Here is a 21,249-nt window from a genome sequence, read left to right as displayed (position 1 = left end):
TCTTCAGGTATCTTTCTCTGTCCTTCTTGAGGGACTCTGCATATTTAAGTGGATCTGATTTTATTCTTTCTCTGTATGATCTTGACCTCTGTGCTGTGGTATTGCTTGCCATCTTAAAGAAAGAGCCAAGACATCATGTCAAACCTACTTATCTATTGTTCTCTTATTTACCAACAATATTGTAATATTGTTAAAACTGTTTTTGAATTTAGTATCAGTATTATAGCCCAAATAATTTGCTGTTTAGCACGAACAATGTCATTTCCACCACAACCTGTCTTTACCACCACAATGAACACCGTGGTGGAAATGACTGTGGTGGAAATGACATTTCCCCACTTTCCCTCTAAAATCTCATGCTATGTTAGCCTGCTAATATTAGTTTTAGAGTTAGCATTAAATATACACAAATTACACATTATTAAATTAAATGTATCCAGTTATTTTTACGTCCATGTGAAATATGAGCTGTTTGGAAATGACGACCAATAAACATACTCTCAGTTTTACTCATATTTACCTTGATTTTTCTTCTTTTCATTACCCCCTGTAGAGGACACCATTTCATCCAGCCATGTGTTCCACTGTGGAGTTTCTGTTGCTATGGTTACTAAATATACAAACCTAAAACACTGATCCCAGGATTCTATTTTGTACAGTGTGGTGGAAATGACAGTGACCCCAAGGGACAAGGGTTCTATTTATGAAAAATATAGGAAAATGTGAATATGTATCACAATATATAATATGTAGAATTGAAATAAATGGTATTTTATCATTTGTACTTGAAATCTACATTATTTAAATATTTAATTTAGAATTAAGCGAGGTTGAAGATACAAAGTCTGGCTTAGGGACAGAGGGAAAACAGTAAAAACCATGCATAAAAGGCCTCATATTATATAATAAAAAGAATGATTGAGCCATGATACATTTTTTTATAAGTTCCCCTAAGTATGACAAAAACAAAAAAGAAGACATGTTTTTTAGTTTTTATTATTTCATCCAGGGACAAGAAAAGTACCATAGTTAAAGAATCACCCATATATACATTGAGCACCTACCCACTACTGATATTAACTTTAAAGAATTTATAATTTAGCAATTATTTCACTGGCATATCGGCTGCTGACTGGTCGAATAACATCTTCTGCCAGGAAGTCCTTAATAAAAATGAGTGACACGTGCAATAAAAACATCGCCATCCAGACAGACAAGACCCGGACTCGCACCAGTTTGTGTCACCGCTACGCCGACCCTCTAGTTGAGGTGTTTCAGGCGGCATATCTGTGTTGTTACTGCTACGAGAACGAACACTTTGATGTGGGTCAACGATCGGCTCAAACATGAATGGCTTCAGTAGGTTTATTGGCTCCCTAACTAACATTATTTCATTCTCTGTAATAAACTCAGACTCGGAGCCACTCTGTAAATTCAGCCATTTTTGGGAGTTCCAAAATGTTCTCTCCTGCCAGTGACACAACAATGCCAATATGGCGATTTACTGTTAGTTAGCTGGCGTTCTAAATCCTAGTGTTTCCATTCCCCTTTAAAGCATGCCATTCTGAAAGCAGCATTTATTTTTCAACTCGAAGCAATGAGCCCAATCAGCCCTCCATGACAACATAATCATAAACAACAGAGTAAGCTAATAAATCCTTAACGTTTTGGGTTATGCTCATGTAAAACAGTTTAGCTAATCTATATTTCCAAGTCCTATTCTTGAAGATCAAGGGGTATTCAATTAATTGGAATGACTGGAAATCTGACAGACTACTTTTTGTTTTATGTAAAGATATAGCCTAATCATATTATTATCTGTAGTATAATATATATATATATATATATATATATATATATATTAGGCCCTAATCTATGGATTTCACATGACTGGGCAGGGGCGCACTTGGGAACCAGGTCCACCCACTGGGGAGCCAGGCCCAGCCAATAAGAATTAGTTTTTCCCCACAAAAGGGCTTTATTACAGACAGAAATACTCCTCAGCACCCCCACATCACACAATCCCGCAGGTGAAGGAGCCAGATGTGGAGGTCCTGGGCTGGCGTGGTTACACGTGGTTTGCGGTTGTGAGTCCGGTTGGATGTACTGCCAAATTCTCTAAAACAATGTTGGAGGCGGCTTATGGTAGAGAAATTAACATTCAATTCTCTGGCAACAGCTCTGTTGGACATTCCTGCAGCCAGCATGCCAATTGCAAGCGCCCTCAAAACTTGAGACATCTGTGGCACTGTGTTGAATGACAAAACTGCACATTTTAGAGTGGCCTTTTATTGTCCCCAGCACAAGGTACACCTTTGTAATTATCATGCTGTTTAATCAGCTTCTTGATATGCCACACCTGTCAGGTGGATGGATTATCTGGCTAAGGAAAAATGCTCACTAACAGGGATATAAACAAATTGATGCACAACATTTGAGAGAAATAAGCTTTTTGTGCATATGGAACATTTCTGGGATATAGTATAGTAACATTTACAAACTAACCTACCAAACACAGATTTTTGACAATGTACATACTTTCATATTTACACAAATGTGTCTCAAAGAAGGAGAAAAGGCAGTTATCATAAAATGTTTTGATCTCTTAAATTACACAATACACACTATAAAATCAAAGTACAAAACCTCTACATATATAAGATTGACATTATTTTGTGACATTTGGGGCTGCAGGAAATTAACATGAAGAGCTGCTTTGCCAGACCCAGATTAAGCCTACTTGAAAAGGAATACAGTAGACTTAACCTGGGTCCAGGAAACCGTCCCTTATTGTTATTTTCATGTGAGCCACGATCAGTAAGCACACTTTTAGGAATGGTCAGTGATTATCAGCCTGGGAATTTTCTCAATCATACATTTTGTTTAGTGCATTCATCTTATTACAGGGGCTTCTGCCCACACAACAGAGCAAGCTAGCAATCTGTAGTCAAACATGGTAGTTGAAAAGACAATTACGCATATTCCAGTTTTCTATATAAATACATAAAAAATAATACCGCATTTTGAACATTGGGTTAAAACATTTCCGCTGAAGTGACTTTCAAAAACGATTTCATATAACTTCATAAAAAAGTGCAATTATACCTTCCATTCAGTAATGCCACATGCGTAAAGGGCACTGTAGATTAAGTGGCTTTGTCCAACCAGGAAATGGTCAGAGAAACAATCTGCTGGGCACTGGCACTTCTTTTCAAGGCTACAGATGCAGACTAGCAGATAGGAGCAGTCCTAGCCCTGGAAAGAAATTAGATATTTTAGACAAAGCATTGACTCAATGCAGCAGTTTTAACAATAGTGTCACTATTTAGATTACTCAAACTCAAAGACAACCACAAACTCTATAGTCATATGAGTGAGATTTTGGTTAAAAGACTGGGGACATATTTTTGAATAATGGGTTTAATATAATGATATGTATGAACGGTAGGTACCTTGGGTAGGCATTCAACTTAGTTATTTTTAAATTGTAATAACTCCTCTTTTCGACTTGGGTCTTCTCCCGTCTGGTATGAGCTATGTAACAATTTCAAACAATGACATTTTGTCAGGATTATCATGTTTACATATAAATAATAGTGCAGTAAGGAAATATATTCTACATGCCAATCTCAGTATCTTAGTAGTGTTTAGTTGGGTAGCTTTTGTGTTCCAGTGTGGTAGGCAGTTAGTCAGCTGGTCAGCTCAGCACTGTGCATGGTAGGCCTAGCCTACTAGCCCACCTCCCTTTAGAACAACATACTCCATTCTCTTTTTCAAAGCCAATATGTCTGTCCGAGAGTGCCTTAGCAAAGGATTTCCTGACTTCCTTGATTTTTCAACACCCAGCAGGAAAAATTGGCCAAAACAGGGAAAAGCAACCATCGCTGTACAGCAGCAAGTTGGAGAAATATCCAGCAAAAAGTTTGATCATGCAAATCACGGATACTGTAGGGAATACATAAATACAGTATAAATGCCCATGGCCAGACTGAATGTTAGTTGATGGGTTATGTAAGTAAAGTTTTGTTAACAAATATTGTTTAGGTCAATTAATTGGCAAGCTGTATGGCTAGTTTATCCAAATAATTTGTTGGTTTAATGACGGTGTAAATTCAGTTGCCAGAAGCTGTGGTTAATGCACATACAGTATAGTTAGTAGGAGGAAAAGAATAGCTGTGATTTAGTTGTAGGTGAAATCATGCTTAAATCATGGACTATTTTCTAAAAGATAAATGATTAAATGTAGGTTCTCACCCTTTCCTCTTATAAAAACGATATAGTGTGAACAGCACAATAAGTGTAACTGCAAAAGATGAGGAATCAATAATGAGTCCACTGTATGATCTTCAAATTGTTAAGAGAAAGTGTAACACATCTGATAAACATGGTAACATTGGAAAGTCAGAAGTTGTACTAGGCCTACTAGTGTAACAAATCAAGTAATGTGGAGGAAATTCCTGATGGGCCACAGATGGGAATGTTTTCCCCAGTACAGTATAAAACAAAGTATCCAGTTTAGTTAGAACATATCCTTGAACTCAACAGCTTCTTCATCAAAAAGTGTATGAGAAACAAATATCCCCCCTCTCACTTGTGATTATTTCAAATGATGGATTTCTTACCTATGACAGTGCCGATCACACTTCCCACAACTGCTGCATTCCCTGAAAGAGAGATTCAGTGTTGTTTTGTCAAATATGAGCTATAAAAATCTGTGTCAAAATAATAATCAAATAATAATCACTTGAATCAACTTAACTCACCAGTAGCTGCATTGGTGTCATGTTCACCAATGCCATTATTCCTCCCTGAAACTGCAAATACCAAATTCAACTAATTATCAAGCCCTTGATTACACTGGGATATAATTACTTGGATTTCCTCTACCTCGTATTATGGGTGGAACAGTCGATGTTGTTGTTGTTGTTATTGATGTTGTTGATATAGTTGTTGTTGGTTTCAAAGGAATGTCATCGACATCTATGAAATATAAATGTACAATGCTTACTCAGTATTGCACCTTCATGCAGTGCTTTCATTTTTAATAAGTGTACACCACTGTTACTCCCTGAAACTGCAAATACCAAATTCAACTATTTATCAAGCCCTTGATTACACTGGGATAGAATTACTTGGATTTCCTCTACCTCGTATTATGGGTGGAACAGTCGATGTTGTTGTTGTTGTTATTGATGTTGTTGATATAGTTGTTGTTGGTTTCAAAGGAATGTCATTGCCATCTTTGAAATATAAATGTACAATGCTTATTCAGTATTGCACCTTCATGCAGTGCTTTCATTTGTAATAAGTGTACACCACTGTTACATATTACACTGACAGGGATTTACAGAAGGAAGATCAATGACAATGTTCCTTATCATAGTCTGATACATGCCTGCAGTGTCTAGATGTAGGGTGAAGGTGGACCTACACCAAATTGATTAACTTCAACTGTTTATTATGTATCCTCTGTAAAGCATATAACCCATAACAGTTGGCAGATAATTTATCAAACATAAATGGAATCCATACCTTTACATTCAGGAGGGACTGAGTTGTATTCACCATCTTCATTGCACTCAATGGATTTGTTTCCAATGAGGGTGTAACCTTCATCACAGGAGTACTGTATGACACCACCATACTCTGGAAACTCTTTGTCAGGCTGCTCTGTGATCGTGCCATTCTTTATCTCAATAGGTTTTTCACAAGTTACCACTGAGGAAGACACATACATGGGTGCATTATATTTGTGTTCTTTATTCAAACAAGTTCTATGCCTTATTTGTATTTTATTTAACATTTATTTTGACAAGGAGTCATGCTTTGACAGGGAGTCATGCATAGATTTCCAAGTGTGTCAATGGCAAATATGGGAGATTTACCTTCACATCTTGGTCTCCCACTCCAACCGTTGGCATAACATTGCCTGTAACTTGAGCCCATAAGTTGATAACTAGAAGAGGGGGAGAGAGCATGTGAGAGGTGGTCAATGATATATATAAACCCTGGATTGCTGATGCCATCTATTGGCCATTGAGAGGCTTTGAAGCCTAAGGTCAGCCATATTTGCACTCCCCAGTAGGAGCAGTCCTCCATAGGAATGAATGCAGTTCTATAGTACAGTGCCTTCAGAAAGTATTCACACCCCTTGACCTTTTCCACATTTTGTTGTGCTACAGCCTGAATTTAAAATGGATTAAATTGAGATTTTGAGTCACTGATCTAGACACAATACCCCATAATGTCAAAGTGGAATTATGTTTTTAGAAACATTTGTAAATTAATTAAAAACGAAAAAGCTGAAATGTCTTGACACAATATGCATTCAACCCTTTTGTTATGGCAAGCCTAAATAAGTTCAGGAGTACAAATTTGCTTAACAAATTATTTTTAAATGACTACCCCACCAATAGGTCCCTCAGTCGAGCAGTGAATTTTAAGCACAGATTCAACAACAAAGACCAGGGTTCGCAAAGAAGGGCACCTATTGGTAGAGGAGGTAGGAAACCGCTCAGGGATTTCACAATCTTTCAGCAGTTTTAAGGGTAGGAACATGCTTCTTTATCACATTTGGTTATCAAAATGGCCTTAACTTACTAAAATGTTTCAGTTCATCTTTAATAAATGAATTTCTATAGCTTCCAAAATATTTTTTACAGTGGTGGGGGAGTGCCAAGATGGAGGCACGGTGACTTCAACACAGCACCCCTCATCAGCCATCTAGTGTATATGTACAGTACCAGTCAAAAGTTTGGACACACCTACTCATTCTAGGGTTTTTCTTTATATTTACTATTTTCTACATTGTAACATGTAACATTGTAACATGTATAACACATATGGAATAATGCAGTAAGCAAAAAGGTGTTAAACAAATCAAAATATATTTTATATTTGAGATTCATCAAATAGCCACCCTTTGCCTTGATGACAGCTTTGCACACTCTTGGCATTCTCTCAACCAGCTTCATGAGGTAGTCACCTAGAATGCATTTCAATTAACAGGTGTGCCTTCTTAAAAGTTAATTTGTTGAATTTCTTTCCTTCTTAATGCATTTGAGCCAATCAGTTGTGTTGTGACAAGGTGGGGGGGGGGGGGGGGGGGGGGGGTACAGAATATGGTATTTTACCAAATAGGGCTAAATCCATATTATGGCAAGAACAGCTCAAATAAGCAAAGAGAAACAACAGTCCATCATTACTTTAAGACATGAAGGTCAGTCAATATGGAACATTTCAAGAACTTTGAACGTTTCTTCAAGTGCAGTTGCAAAAACCATCAAGCGCTATGATGAAACTGGCTCTCATGAGGACTGCCACAGGAATGGAAGACCCAGAGTTACCTCTGCTGCAGAGGATAAGTTCATTAGAGTTACCAGCCTCTGGCATTGAATCTTTTGGCAAAATAATTCCCACATACGCTGATGATACATTAGATACATGATGAAGCATACTCACCCTTTATCACAGATTGCCTTTGCTGATGCACCAAAAAGTGTGCCTTCCTCACCAAACTCATAAGTCAAATGTGCTATCTTCCTGGGGGCACCACAGTCCTTCTCTGAAATGAATAATCAGCGAGCTAAATTAATGGCAGCAGCAAACAATCAAACAACAGTAAACACGCAATAAAAATCGGGCTTGACAGAAAAATAGAGAAGAGGACTAGTGTTTTGCCGCCTACTTTTGCAGGTTAATTCGAGCGTGCTCCACTCTCCACTTGTGCAGGTGATCCTTTCAGATCCTTGCTCTTTCAAGTAGCCGTTGGCACACTCAAAAGTGGCTTCCGTGCCCTCCGGAAAATCGTTTTTTAAGAGCGCATCATTCGTTAGAACAAAATTTCCCTCTACTTGAGGTTTGGGACACTCAGCTGTGAGGATATGATACAGTACAATATGTCAACTACACACACAGTGAGAGTTACGTTGGCCAGTTCAAGTTAGAAAAGTGTCTATTTGTAACCGAAACATACGGCTAAAACGTATTAACGTTAGCTAGCAAACGTTTACTGTACAGTAAGCTACCATGTTAACGTTACCATGGCTAAAAATTTACTCACCATTTCCACTTGTTATAAAGATAAGGCATATCAAGCACTTGGACCATGAACTTGAATAAAACATTATACTGGCAGTCCTTTTTAAAGTCGAATTGATGTGAAGACAAGTCGGTCTCTCGATTTAACAATTTCTCTCTGATCTTGTTGGTACTATCTAGCTGGCTGGCTTATCAGTCCATGGACGACTTCAACTGTCGCTTGATGATCTTTTCACTTTCTAGCAACCATAGCAACACGGTAGCACTTCACGTAACACCAGTTTCCACTAGTTACCACAGCCACAAAGTCAATACCGGAGCCATATCGTAAAAAAATTAATTAAAACAAAAATGTGCTTTTTGGTCTTAAATTAAGGGTAGGGTTAGGAATAAGGTTAGCAGTGTGGTTAGGGGTATGTTATAAATCACATTTTAAGAAGATATGGTTTATGACTTTGTGGCTGTGGTAACTAGTGACGACCGAAACACTCGCGCAGAGTTGCTCTGCCCCGCCCAGAGCCCGTTAATCTTTGTTACTCGTTCCACTTCTTTGGACACCACACCCCTGTGTATTGATTTCAATGCCACAGCCTAGTCTAGTTGCTTATTCATTTCGCGAACTCTATATAGGAGTGCATCTGAATAATTATAGCCTAATCATAACTTACAGGTGATAAACTAATAATACATTATAGTAATGCAGTATTATAATTAATCATTAATAAATAAAGAATATGATGTTTCTGAAGCAGGCCTAGAGGAGATAACATAGAACGGGAAATGGAGTTCCGTGTATTTTTGACTGACGTGGAGAAAGCTATGGGTTAACTGACCACATCACTGAACAGTTTCCATACTCCCCTGCCTTGTGATCTGTGGACAAGTATGAGTTTCGGTTGGCTCAACTGAAGATAAGGGATGCACTTGATCTGTCAACGTGTCTTATTGTGCTTCCTGCGCTTGAAACTGCACAGGATAGAGGTCAGGGATTTGGGCAGGCTTTGTTAAACACCCTATATTCTCTATGTTATATACTTTGCATATTACAATGGTCATTAATAATAATAAATATTTATTTTTAGATTACATGAAGAATCTCAAACGCTTTAAAACTAAACAACCGGGTCGTTACAGTATTTTCAATTTCCTGCATAGGAATAGCTGAGCTTTTTTCCACAGTTTGAGAAATCTAGGGTGTATCCTCCCCTAAACTGGTGGAGATGTCTCCAAAACTGCACCGTTGCCATGGTAAGTAGAACGTCTTTAGAAGAAATATCCCTGACGGTGTGTTTATAAACACAAACAGATTTATTAGAGACACTCATGGGTGTCCCCATAGCACTCAAAAAGAAAAAAAGAAGGTGAATCCTTTCCGTCCACTTAAAATCTCATTGGGCTGGCACTGTCCATTCTCTAAAATGAGAAAACTGAAAGAACTGGTTGGCTAACATTCATTTCATTACCATGAAGTTGAACAATATTTATCATACTTTATCAGGGTTTCCCAAACTTTTTCACTCAGGCCCCCCTTCCAGCATTGGGGAACATCCCGCGCCCCACTGCACTCGCGTCACGTCTATTTCTATGGGCACAAGCACTGTTCATGACGCAAACTGTTCACACACCTCTTGTTGGCAGAGAGAACATTTTGCAGGTTTAATGCTTATTTCCTGCAATTTTACAAATTTTGTCATGGGGTGCAGAGAAAATGTTGCCATTTGAAAGCAAATTTCCTTGCAATTCTATACATTTTGCCATGTTTAATGTGTATTCATGTGACATTTGAGTGACTCAAACCTTACTACAAAATATATGGGCTAAAAAACCTATCTATAAAACGTTAGCTGACATCTGATCTGGACATTTGACAAGTTTTAAATAGCTCTGTAATGTATGCAATGACTGAGATGACAAGAGGAAACTGATGATGTACTACCCAATTTAGAAATTGCACCATGTGCATTCTTAGTTGAATGCCAGACTGAGTTCCTTTTTTTTTGGGGGGGACCCCGCACCCCCCCTGCCGACCACTCGCGCCCGAAAGTCTGGGAACCACTGAACTAGATGACAAGGAGAACCTGTACAGGTCAGACAGGTTCTGCATATTGATTTTGTGGTTCAAGTAATGTATTTATTTTTATTTATTTTTGTCTAAACAAGTGACAAAACTTGTAGTTATTTAGGCAAAGTCATTTGAATACATCAAAATCTGTGGGAGGCTTGTTGAAGAGAAACCTGTCCACACGGGTGACTCTTATGAGACATACTACCCACTGGGCACACACTGGTTGAATCAGCGTTGTTTCCAAATGACGTTGAACCAACGTGGAATAGATGTTGAATCGACGTCTGTGCCCAGTGGGTAGCCTCAGAATACAAAGACATAGACTGAGGTCATGTAAAAACATTGAACAGGAATGGTGTCCATACTATCTCAACCACCATCCAATATTTTGGCTGTGAGTCACTCTCTGAGGTTGTGTGTTCCATTGTCATGGAAACATTCCATCGTTTACAGTAAAATGAGGGCAAGCCCAGCTCAGTGGGATCGGCCCTCGCTGACACAAAGACTCTTGTGTAACTTCAAGGGCATTCACTTCAAACTCATTAAAACCTCAGTAGATTGGTGACAGCTGTCCTCTTTACATTTACAGCTGCCCGAGAAACCTGGCTCAAAAAACGACATGCTGTATATCACATAAGGTATTTGTCACAAGGTATTTGTGATGGCTCGATAGCAACAGAATCTGGGCAACGTGCACAGTATGTTGATAGTGCTCACATGAGAGAAGTTCTTGCATGAAAAGAGTTCACTATTTTAAGTGAAGTTAGGCACACTCCCTTAGTATTTAATGTGGTAAACCTTCCCCAAAGGCATGCTGCCACATGATAAACTTGAAATTGAAATATGATTTGGAACTGTTCCAAAATTTCAGCAGTAAACAGTCAAGATAATGTTTCAATATACAAAATATTTTTCCACATAACATGCAAACCTGTTATTGGAAATAACTTATTCATCGTAGCAGTCTCTCCATTGTATCATAAAGTCTCTTCCCTCCCCAGATACTTTAACCTAACTGACTGTCCCTTTTCACCTTTTCATAACCCCTATATCCCCATCTGCTTATAAGGATTCATTGTTGTGTTAATGTCCATTTTTGAACAGTCCTTGACATTCTGTGCCCTAGAGAGCTCAGGCATACTGCTCTTATCTTAACACACATCCTGTGCATATCATTCTTATGAACTGTTAGAAAGTCACCACCCTTTACTGGCTCTGAGGTCAGTGCCTGTTAATACGCATTGATACTGTGGTGTTGAAATGATCAACTCACATCCGCCCAAATGGTTTGCACAATCTAGGATTTCCTAGGCTCAGGCATGCGGAGGATGAAAAATGTTAATAGCTGCAATGCCATCATTATTATGTGATGTGTGGACATAACTACAAGTAATATGAGGAAGTTCAATTGTGGAACTATATTTTACTACAGTTATGTTTAGACCATCTTGTTGCAATTGATGCTCATTGACCTATTCATATTTACTGGATATGACATCACTTGAAAGCAATTCAATCGTTCACTTTTAGTTTCCATACTCAAACAACTTATCCATAAGAAATTATGTACAATATCATTATGTTTGTTGTACATGACAGCAATTGCTCATGCTTTCAGGCCTATTTTAGGTTGTGTCAGGAGTCAGCGGGGATGTCGTCAATCTATGCTATCCTTCCACTGTGACGTTAAGTTCCCTCTGCGAGAGAACTGATAACCAAACTACTTTGCACTGAAGTCACTCCCCATGTCAGCAATGTGCAAACTCCGCTCTTTCTCATCACAAGACTGAAGTTGAACTAATTAATTTAGATATTAATTATTGAGATTATCTGCCTCTGAGTTCATCAGTTGTGAAACTGTGCACTTGGGCAAAGCCTTATTTTTCTAATTCCCGGGGGAATAGGATCTTAATTAATAACCCAACTGTCAAAAAATTGAGATAGTATAGAAGTAGTTATGAAACACATTAAATGCCCAGCGCAATCAAAAACGTGTTTTTCCTGTGTTTTATATACATTACATGCAATCGGAAAGTATTCAGACCGCTTGACTTTTTCCACATTTTGTGACATTACAGCCTTATTCTAAAAGGGATTAAAAAAAAAAATCCTCATCAATCTACACACAATACCCAATAATGACAAAACGAAAACAGGTTTTTAGACATTTTAGCAATTATTTTACAAATAAAAAACCAGAAATATCGTATTTACATAAGTATTCGGACCCTTTGCTATGAAACTCAAGTTTGAGCTCAGGTGCATTATGTTTCCATTGATCGGACATGATTTGGAAAGGCACAGACCTGTCTATATAAGGTCACACAGTTGACAGTGCATGTCAGAGCAAAAACCAAGCCATGAGATCGAAGGAATTGTCTGTAGAGCTCTGAGACAGGATTGTGTCGAGGCACAGATCTGGGGAAGGGTACCAAAACATGTATGCAGCATTGAAGGTCCCCAAGAACAGTGGCCTCCATCATTCTTAAATGGAAGAAGTTTGGAACCACCAAGACTCTTCCTAGAGCTGGCCACCCGGCTAAACTGAGAAATCGGGGAAGAAGGACCTTGGTCAGGGAAGTGACCAAGAACCCGATGGTCACTCTGACAGAGCTCCAGAGTTCCTCTATGGAGATGGGAGAACCTTCCAGAAGGACAACCATCTCTGCAGCACTCCACCAATCAGGCTTTTATGGTAGAGTGGCGAGACGGAAGCCACTCCTCAGTAAAAGGCACATGACAGCCCGCTTGGAGTTGGCCAAAAGGCACCTAAAGGACTCTCAGACCATGAGAAACAAGATTCTCTGGTCTGATGAAACCAAGATTGAACTCTTTGGCCTGAATGCCAAGCATCATGTCTGGAGGAAACCTGGCGCCATTCCTACGGTGAAGCATGGTGGTGGCAGCATCATGCTGTGGGAATGTTTTTCAGTGGCAGGGACTGGGAGACTAGTCAGGATCGAGGCAAAGATGAACAGAGCAACGTACAGAGAGATCCTTGATGAAAACCTGCTCCAGAGCGCTCAGGACCTCAGACTGGGGCAAAGGTTCACCTTCCAACAGGTCAACAACCCTAAGCACACAGCCAAGACAACGCAGGAGTGGCTTTGGGCCTCTCGAGTGGCGCAGTGGTCTAAGGCACTGCATCGCAGTGATAGCTGTGCCACTAAAGATCATGGTTCGAGTCCAGGCTCTGTCGCAGCCGGCCGCGACCGGGAGACCCATGGGGCAGCGCACAATTGGCCCAGCGCCGTCCTGGGCAGAGGAGGGTTTGGCTGGCAGAGATGTTCTTGTCCCATCGCGCACTAGTGACTCCTCGCCAGGTGTACGGTGTTTCCTCTGGAACATTAGTGCGGCAGGCTTCCGGGCTAAGCGGGCAGTGCGGCTCGGTTTGGTTGTGTTTCGGCAGACGCACGACCTTCACCTCTCCTGTGTCCGTACGGGAGTTGCAGCGATGGGACAAGACTGTAACTACCAATTGGATACCACAAAATTGGGGAGAAAATGTGGGTAAAATACCAACAAAAAAAAGGAGTGGCTTCGGGACAAGTCTCTGAATGTCCTTGAGTGGCTCAGCCAAAGCCCAGACTTGAATCCGATCAAACATCTCTGGAGAGACCTGAAAATAGCTGTGCAGCGATGCTCCCCATCCAACCTGACAGAGCTTGAGAGGATCTGCAGAGAAGAATGGGAGAAACTCCCCAAATACAGGTGTGCCAAGCTTGTAGCGTCATACCCAAGAATACTCAAGGCTGTAATCGCTGCCAAAGGTGCTTCAACAAAGTACTGAGTAAAGGGTCTGAATACTTAAGTAATTGTGATATTTCAGTTTTTGCTTTGTCATTATGGGGTATAGTGTGTAGATTGATGAGTGTTATGATGAGTTTCTGGTATGAAGAAGTGCAGGATGTAAGAGAAAGCAGCAGACACTCAGATGGAAGTTTGACTCTACATTTATTCAGTACTGGATCACATAATAAGATTAACGTGCTTTGCCTCTTATCATGTGACTGAATTACATAGACTCTCTCTCAGCCTATATAGTGCTCTTCCAGTCTACTTTTGTCTTATCCAGTTGCTAACCATAATTGAGTTGTCACTCAACTACGCCCATATCATTCCTTTCCTTGGTTTCGTGTGGCACACTAGTCATGACATTTCATCACGCACCATTCCTAAGATTAGCAACAGTGGTCCCCCTATCTATCTTGGCACACTGACCTTCTAGTACTCACTCGTGATACTATGAACACATGGCTTTCCTCGCTCTCTCATACAATTTACAATCTTTATAATATTGGATCAAACACTCTTCATACCAATGAGGGATAAAAAAAAAATCACATTAGAATATGGCTGTAACGTAACAAATTCTGGAAAAAGTGAAGGGGTCTGAATACTTTCCGAATGTATGTGTATATATAATATACATATATATATACATATATATATATATAATATACATATATATATACATATATATATATATATATATATATATATATATATACACACACACATATATATACACACACACATATACATATATATATACACATACATATATATACATATATACACATACATATACACACACATACATATATACACACAAATACATATATACACACACATACATATATACACATACATACATATATACAAATATATATATATATATGCACACATACACATATATACACACACATACATATATATATACACACACACATATACACACATATATACGTGTATATATATATACACACATACATATATACATATATATACATATTATATATATACATATATACATATTATATATATATACATATATACACATATATATACATACATATACATATATATATGTGTGTATATATATATATATATACACACACACATATACAGTGGGGAGAACAAGTATTTGATACACTGCCGATTTTGCAGGTTTTCCTACTTACAAAGCATGTAGAAGTCTGTAATCTTTATCAAAGGCACACTTCAACTGTGAGAGACGGAATCTAAAACAAAAATCCAGAAAATCACATTGTATGATTTTTAAGTAAATAATTAGCATTTTATTGCTTGACATAAGTATTTGATACATCAGAAAAGCAGAACTTAGTATTTGGTACAGAAACCTTTGTTTGCAATTACAGAGATCATACGTTTCCTGTAGGTCTTGACCAGGTTTGCACACACTGCAGCAGGGATTTTGGCCCACTCCTCCATACAGACCTTCTCCAGATCCTTCAGGTTTCGGGGCTGTCGCTGGGCAATACGGACTTTCAGCTCCCTCCAAAGATTTTCTATTGGGTTCAGGTATGGAGACTGGCTAGGCCACTCCAGGACCTTGAGATGCTTCTTACGGAGCCACTCCTTAGTTTCCCTGGCTGTGTGTTTCGGGTCGTTGTCATGCTGGAAGACCCAGCCACGACCCACCTTCAATGCTCTTACTGAGGGAAGGAGGTTGTTAGCCAAGATCTTGCGATACATGGCCCCATCCATCCTCCCCTCAATACGGTGCAGTCGTCCTGTCCCCTTTGCAGAAAAGCATCCCCAAAAATGATGTTTCCACCTCCATGCTTCACGGTTGGGATGGTGTTCTTGGGGTTGTACTCATCCTTCTTCTTCCTCCAAACACGGCGAGTGGAGTTTAGACCAAAGAGCTCTATTTTTGTCTCATCAGACCACATGACCTACTCCCATTCCTCCTCTGGATCATCCAGATGGTCATTGGCAAACTTCAGACGGGCCTGGACATGCGCTGGCTTGAGCAGGGGGACCTTGCGTGCGCTGCAGGATTTTAATCCATGACGGCGTAGTGTGTTACTAATGGTTTTCTTTGAGACTGTGGTCCCAGCTCTCTTCAGGTCATTGACCAGGTCCTGCCGTGTAGTTCTGGGCTGATCCCTCACCTTCCCCCATGATCATTGATGCCCCACGAGGTGAGATCTTGCATGGAGCCCCAGACCGAGGGTGATTGACCGTCATCTAGAACTTCTTCCATTTTCTTCCAGTTGTTGCCTTCTCACCAAGCTGCTTGCCTATTGTCCTGTAGCCCATCCCAGCTTTGTGCAGGTCTACAATTTTATCCCTGATGTCCTTACACAGCTCTCTGGTCTTGGCCATTGTGGAGAGGTTGGAGTCTGTTTGATTGAGTGTGTGGACAGGTGTCTTTTATACAGGTAACGAGTTCAAACAGGTGCAGTTAATACAGGTAATGAGTGGTGAACAGGAGGGCTTCTTAAAGAAAAACTAACAGGTCTGTGAGAGACGGAATTCTTACTGGTTGGTAGGTGATCAAATACTTATGTCATGCAATAAAATGCAAATTAATTACTTAAAAATCATAAAATGTGATTTTCTGGATTTTACATTCCGTCTCTCACAGTTGAAATATACCTATGATAAAAATTACAGACCTCTACATGCTTTGTAAGTAGGAAAACCTGCAAAATCGGCAGTGTATCAAATACTTGTTCTCCCCACTGTATATATACAGTGAGGGAAAAAAGTATTTGATCCCCTGCTGATTTTGTACATTTGCCCACTGACAAAGAAATGATCAGTCTATAATTTTAATGGTAGGTTTATTTGAACAGTGAGACAGAACAACAACAAAAAAATCCAGAAAAACGTATGTCAAAATTGTTATAAATTGATATGCATTTTAATGAGGGAAATAAGTATTTGACCCCTCTGCAAAACATGACTTAGTGTAACAGTACTCATCTTGCGTTGTGTACAATCAATCATCAACACGAACTCCATCTTGTAACACCAGTCATGGAGCTTTATTCTGATAGGAACAGCACAAAATTGCACGTCATGCAATGCACGGCTCACCATCCAACTCTGCACTCACGCACGCTGGTTTGGTGCTTGTTCACTGGGACATGTAGTTACCAAAATAATACAATTACAATATAATATCTTTAACAATGTACCTGATAGGAACAGCACAAAATTGCACGTCATGCAGTGCACGAATCACCATCCAACTTTGCACTCACGCACTGTACAAAATATACAAACCCCCCACCAGACACAGTAAGTTGCTAGCTAGTATTAGCTGGAATTCTCTACAACAAAATGCACAACAAATATTCACCAAAAAACGCTTTATCTTATGTGTGATGTTCGAATAACATTTACAAACAAATTGATATAAATTATACATTTACATCATCACTTGGGAGTATAAAAATCACTTTTGACGTACAGTGCTTTGCATCCAAACAACTTACCGCTGGTTTGGTGCTTGTTCACTGGGACGATTCTAACTGAAACATCCTCACTCGTAAGCAAGCTACGCCAACCAGCCAATAAGATGCCATGTTGAGTAGGTGAAGGCAAGACAAAACCAAAAACCCATTGGCTTAACAATAAAGTGGCAAGGGGAATCATCAATATAACCCTGTTACATTAGTACTTGGTGGCAAAACCCTTGTTGGCAATCACAGAGGTCAGACGTTTCTTGTAGTTGGCCACCAGGTTTGCACACATCTCAGGAGGGATTTTGTCCCACTCCTCTTTGCAGATCTTCTCCAAGTCATTAAGGTTTCGAGCCTGACGTTTGGCAATTCGAACCTTCAGCTCCCTCCACAGATTTTCTATGGGATTAATGTCTGGAGACTGGCTAGGCCACTCCAGGACCTTAATGTGCTTCTGCTTGAGCCACTCCTTTGTTGCCTTGGCCGTGTGTTTTGGTTCATTGTCATGCTGGAATACCCACCCACGACCCATTTTCAATGCCCTGGCTGAGGGAAGGAGGTTCTCATTCAAGATTTGACGGTGCATGGCCCCGTCCATCGTCCCTTTGATGCGGTGAAGTTGTCCTGTCCCCTTAGCAGAAAAACACCCCCAAAGCATAATATTTCCACCTCCATGTTTGACGGTGGGGATGGTGTTCTTGGGGTCATAGGCAGCATTCCTCCTCCTCCAAACACGGCGAGTTGAGTTGATGCCAAAGAGCTCGATTTTGGTCTCATCTGACCACGACACTTTCACCCAGTTCTCCTCTGAATCACGGGCCTGTATATGTGCTTTCTTGAGCAGGGGGACCTTGCGGGCGCTGCAGGATTTCGGTCCTTCACGGCATAGTGTGTTACCAATTGTTTTCTTGGTGACTATGGTCCCAGCTGCCTTGAGATCATTGACAAGATCCTCCCGTGTAGTTCTGGGCTGATTCCTCACCGTTCTCATGATCATTGCAACTCCACGAGGTGAGATCTTGCATGGAGCCCCAGGCCGAGGGAGATTGACAGTTCTTTTGTGTTTCTTCCATTTGCGAATAATCACACCAACTGTTGTCACCTTCTCACCAAGCTGCTTGGCGATGGTCTTGTAGCCCATTCCAGCCTTGTGTAGGTCTACAATCTTGTCCCTGACTGTCACACCCTGGCTCTGGGACTCTATTTGTTGAGCCAGGGTGTGTTTATTCTATGTGTTATATTTCTATGTTGGGGGGTTCTAGTTTGTCATTTTCTATGTTGGCCTGAGTGACTCCCAATCAGAGGCAACGAGTGTCAGCTGTTTGCTGGTTGTCTCTGATTGGGAGCCATTTTTAAACTGTCGGTTTTCCTTTGTGTTTTGTGGGTTCTTGTTTCTAGTTGGTTGTGTTTAACCGTGTACTGTCACGTTACCGTCTTTTGTTGTTTTGATCACGTTTTCGCTAATAAATGAGTATGTTTGCCTGCAACGCTGCGCCTTGGTCTACTCCTTACCCTGACGATCGTGACAGAAGAACCCACCATAAAAGGACCAAGCAGCGTGTCCAGGAGCAGGCAGACTGGACATGGGAGGAAGCGCCAGGTAAAGAGATGGAGAGGTTGGCGATGGCCCAGGTGGGCAAATCGTGGTCCTGGGAGGACATGCTCGGGGGCAAGGGACCTTGGGGTGGGATTAAGGCCCTGGCGAGAGAGGAGCAGCGGCGTCAGCAGTGTCATCGTCGGAAGGACGAGAGGCAACCCCAAAAACATTTTAGGGGGGGGCACACGGCATGGGCGGCTGGGCAGCAGGAGGCTGCCACAGGGCGATTTGGAGAGGAGGCCACCGGGTTTGGGGGGCCAGAAGGCAGGTTGGCGGAGCCTGGATGGAGAGCGGAACCAACTTCCCGTGCTCAGGCATGGCAGCATGGGACGGGGCAGGTTCCGCGGTATGCGGAGCGGCGTACGGTGCCACGAGTGGTCCGGCATAGTCCTGTACGTCCTGTGCGAGCACCCCGCACGTGTCGTGCGAAGGTGGGTATGCAGCCAGGACGGAGTGTGCCGGCTCAACGCTCGTGGTCTCCAATGCCTCTCCGCGGTCCCGGATATCCTGCTCCAGTGTCACGTGCTGTTATGCCAGTACGGGTACACAGCCCTGTACGTCCTGTGCGGATGCCACACACAGAGTGTGTGAGGGTAGGCATTCAGCCAGGACGGGTGGTGGCCGCTCTTCACTCCAGGTCTCCTATCCGTCTCCACAGCCCGGTTCGGCCTGTCCCTCCTCCACGCACCAAGCCTACGGTGTGCGTCGCCAGCCCAGCCCGGCCTGTTCCTGCTCCACGCACCAAGCCTATGGGGTGCGTCGCCAGCCCAGCCCGGCCTGTCCCTGCTCCACGCAACAAGCCTACGGGGTGCGTCGCCAGCCCAGCCCGGCCTGTCCCTGCTCCACGCACCAAACCTACGGGGTGCGTCGCCAGCCCGGCCCGGCCTGTTCCTGCCACTCGCACCAAGCCTACGGTGTGCGTCGCCAGCCCGGCCCGGCCTGTTCCTGCCACTCGCACCAAGCCAGGGGTGCGAGTCGTCAGCCTGGTCCAGCCTGTTCCTGCCACTCGCACCAAGCCAGGGGTGCGAGTCGTCAGCCTGGTCCAGAACGTTCCTGCTACTCGCACCAAGCCAGGGGTGCGAGTCGTCAGCCTGGTCCAGCCCGTTCCTGCTACTCGCACCAAGCCAGGGGAGCGAGTCGTCAGTCCGGTGAGGCCCGTTCCGGCTCCACGCACCAAGCCAGGGGTGCGAGTCGTCAGTCCGGTGAGGCCCGTTCCGGCTCCACGCACCAAGCCAGGGGTGCGAGTCGTCAGTCCGGTGAGGCCCGTTCCGGCTCCACGCACCAAGCCAGGGGTGCGAGTCGTCAGTCCGGTGAGGCCCGTTCCGGCTCCACGCACAAAGCCAGGGGTGCGAGTCGTCAGCCTGGTCCGGCCAGTTGCTACTCCACGCACCAAGCCAGGGGTGCGCATCGTCAGCCTGGTCCGGTCCATTCCTGCTCCACGCACCAAGCCAGGGGTGTGTATCGTCAGCCCGGTCCGGTCCGTTCCTGCTCCACGCACCAAGCCAGGGGTACGTGTCGTCAGTCCGGCTCCGGCCAGCGGGGCTAGACCGGACCAGGGGCGCTATGGGGGGTTGATTGGAGGGTGGTGGGCAAGGCCGGAGCCAGAACCGCCGCCGAGGAGGTATGCCCACCCAGCCCTCCCTTGTTTAGCTCTTATTGAGGCGCGGTCGCAGTCCGCGCCTTTAGGGGGGGGTACTGTCACACCCTGGCTCTGGGACTCTGTTTGTTGAGCCAGGGTGTGTTTATTCTATGTGTTATATTTCTATGTTGGGGGGTTCTAGTTTGTCATTTTCTATGTTGGCCTGAGTGACTCCCAATCAGAGGCAACGAGTGTCAGCTGTTTGCTGGTTGTCTCTGATTGGGAGCCATATTTAAACTGTCGGTTTTCCTTTGTGTTTTGTGGGTTCTTGTTTCTAGTTGGTTGTGTTTAACCGTGTACTGTCACGTTACCGTCTTTTGTTGTTTTGATCACGTTTTCGCTAATAAATGAGTATGTTTGCCTGCAACGCTGCGCCTTGGTCTACTCCTTACCCTGACGATCGTGACACTGACATCCTTGGAGAGATATTTGGTCTTGGCCATGGTGTAGCGTTTGGAATCTGATTGATTGATTGCTTCTGTGGACAGGTGTCTTTTATATAGGTAACAAGCTGAGATTAGGAGCACTCCCTTTAAGAGTATGCTCCTACTCTCAGCTCATTACCTGTATAAAAGACACCTGGGAGCCAGAAATCTTTCTGATTGAGAGGGGGTCAAATACTTATTTCCCTCATTAAAATGCAAATCAATTTATAACATTTTTGACATGCGTTTTTCTGGAGTTTTTT

At 42.3% G+C, this 21,249-nt stretch overlaps 1 protein-coding gene across 4 annotated transcripts; it reads right to left on the bottom strand.

The window, feature by feature from the left end:
• Positions 1–2,268: 2,268 nt before the first annotated feature.
• LOC311133566 (complement decay-accelerating factor-like) lies at positions 2,269–8,357 on the bottom strand. Of its 4 annotated transcripts, XM_084167070.1 has the most exons (12): positions 8,063–8,357; positions 7,688–7,873; positions 7,462–7,564; positions 5,886–5,956; positions 5,533–5,718; positions 5,148–5,240; positions 4,888–4,980; positions 4,764–4,814; positions 4,623–4,664; positions 4,255–4,303; positions 3,453–3,534; positions 2,269–3,255 (listed from the first exon to the last, which is right to left on the bottom strand). In XM_084167070.1, exons 1-11 carry the CDS (start codon positions 8,124–8,126, stop codon positions 3,471–3,473), a joined length of 1,002 nt encoding a protein of 333 aa, XP_084023196.1. In that variant the 5' UTR covers positions 8,127–8,357; the 3' UTR covers positions 2,269–3,255; positions 3,453–3,470. The 4 variants fall into 4 exon arrangements, with proteins under 4 accessions (XP_084023196.1, XP_084023197.1, XP_084023199.1 ...); XM_084167071.1 differs by lacking the exon at positions 4,255–4,303 and having other exon boundaries at positions 2,277–3,255; positions 8,063–8,270; XM_084167073.1 differs by lacking the exon at positions 5,148–5,240 and having other exon boundaries at positions 2,277–3,255; positions 8,063–8,255.
• Between the last annotated feature and the right edge of the window lie 12,892 nt (positions 8,358–21,249).

The sequence above is a fragment of the Coregonus lavaretus genome (genome assembly GCF_964263955.1).
Source record: "Coregonus lavaretus genome assembly, chromosome: 8".
Taxonomy (NCBI): domain Eukaryota; kingdom Metazoa; phylum Chordata; class Actinopteri; order Salmoniformes; family Salmonidae; genus Coregonus; species Coregonus lavaretus.
This window is presented reverse-complemented; position numbering and strand designations above follow the sequence as displayed.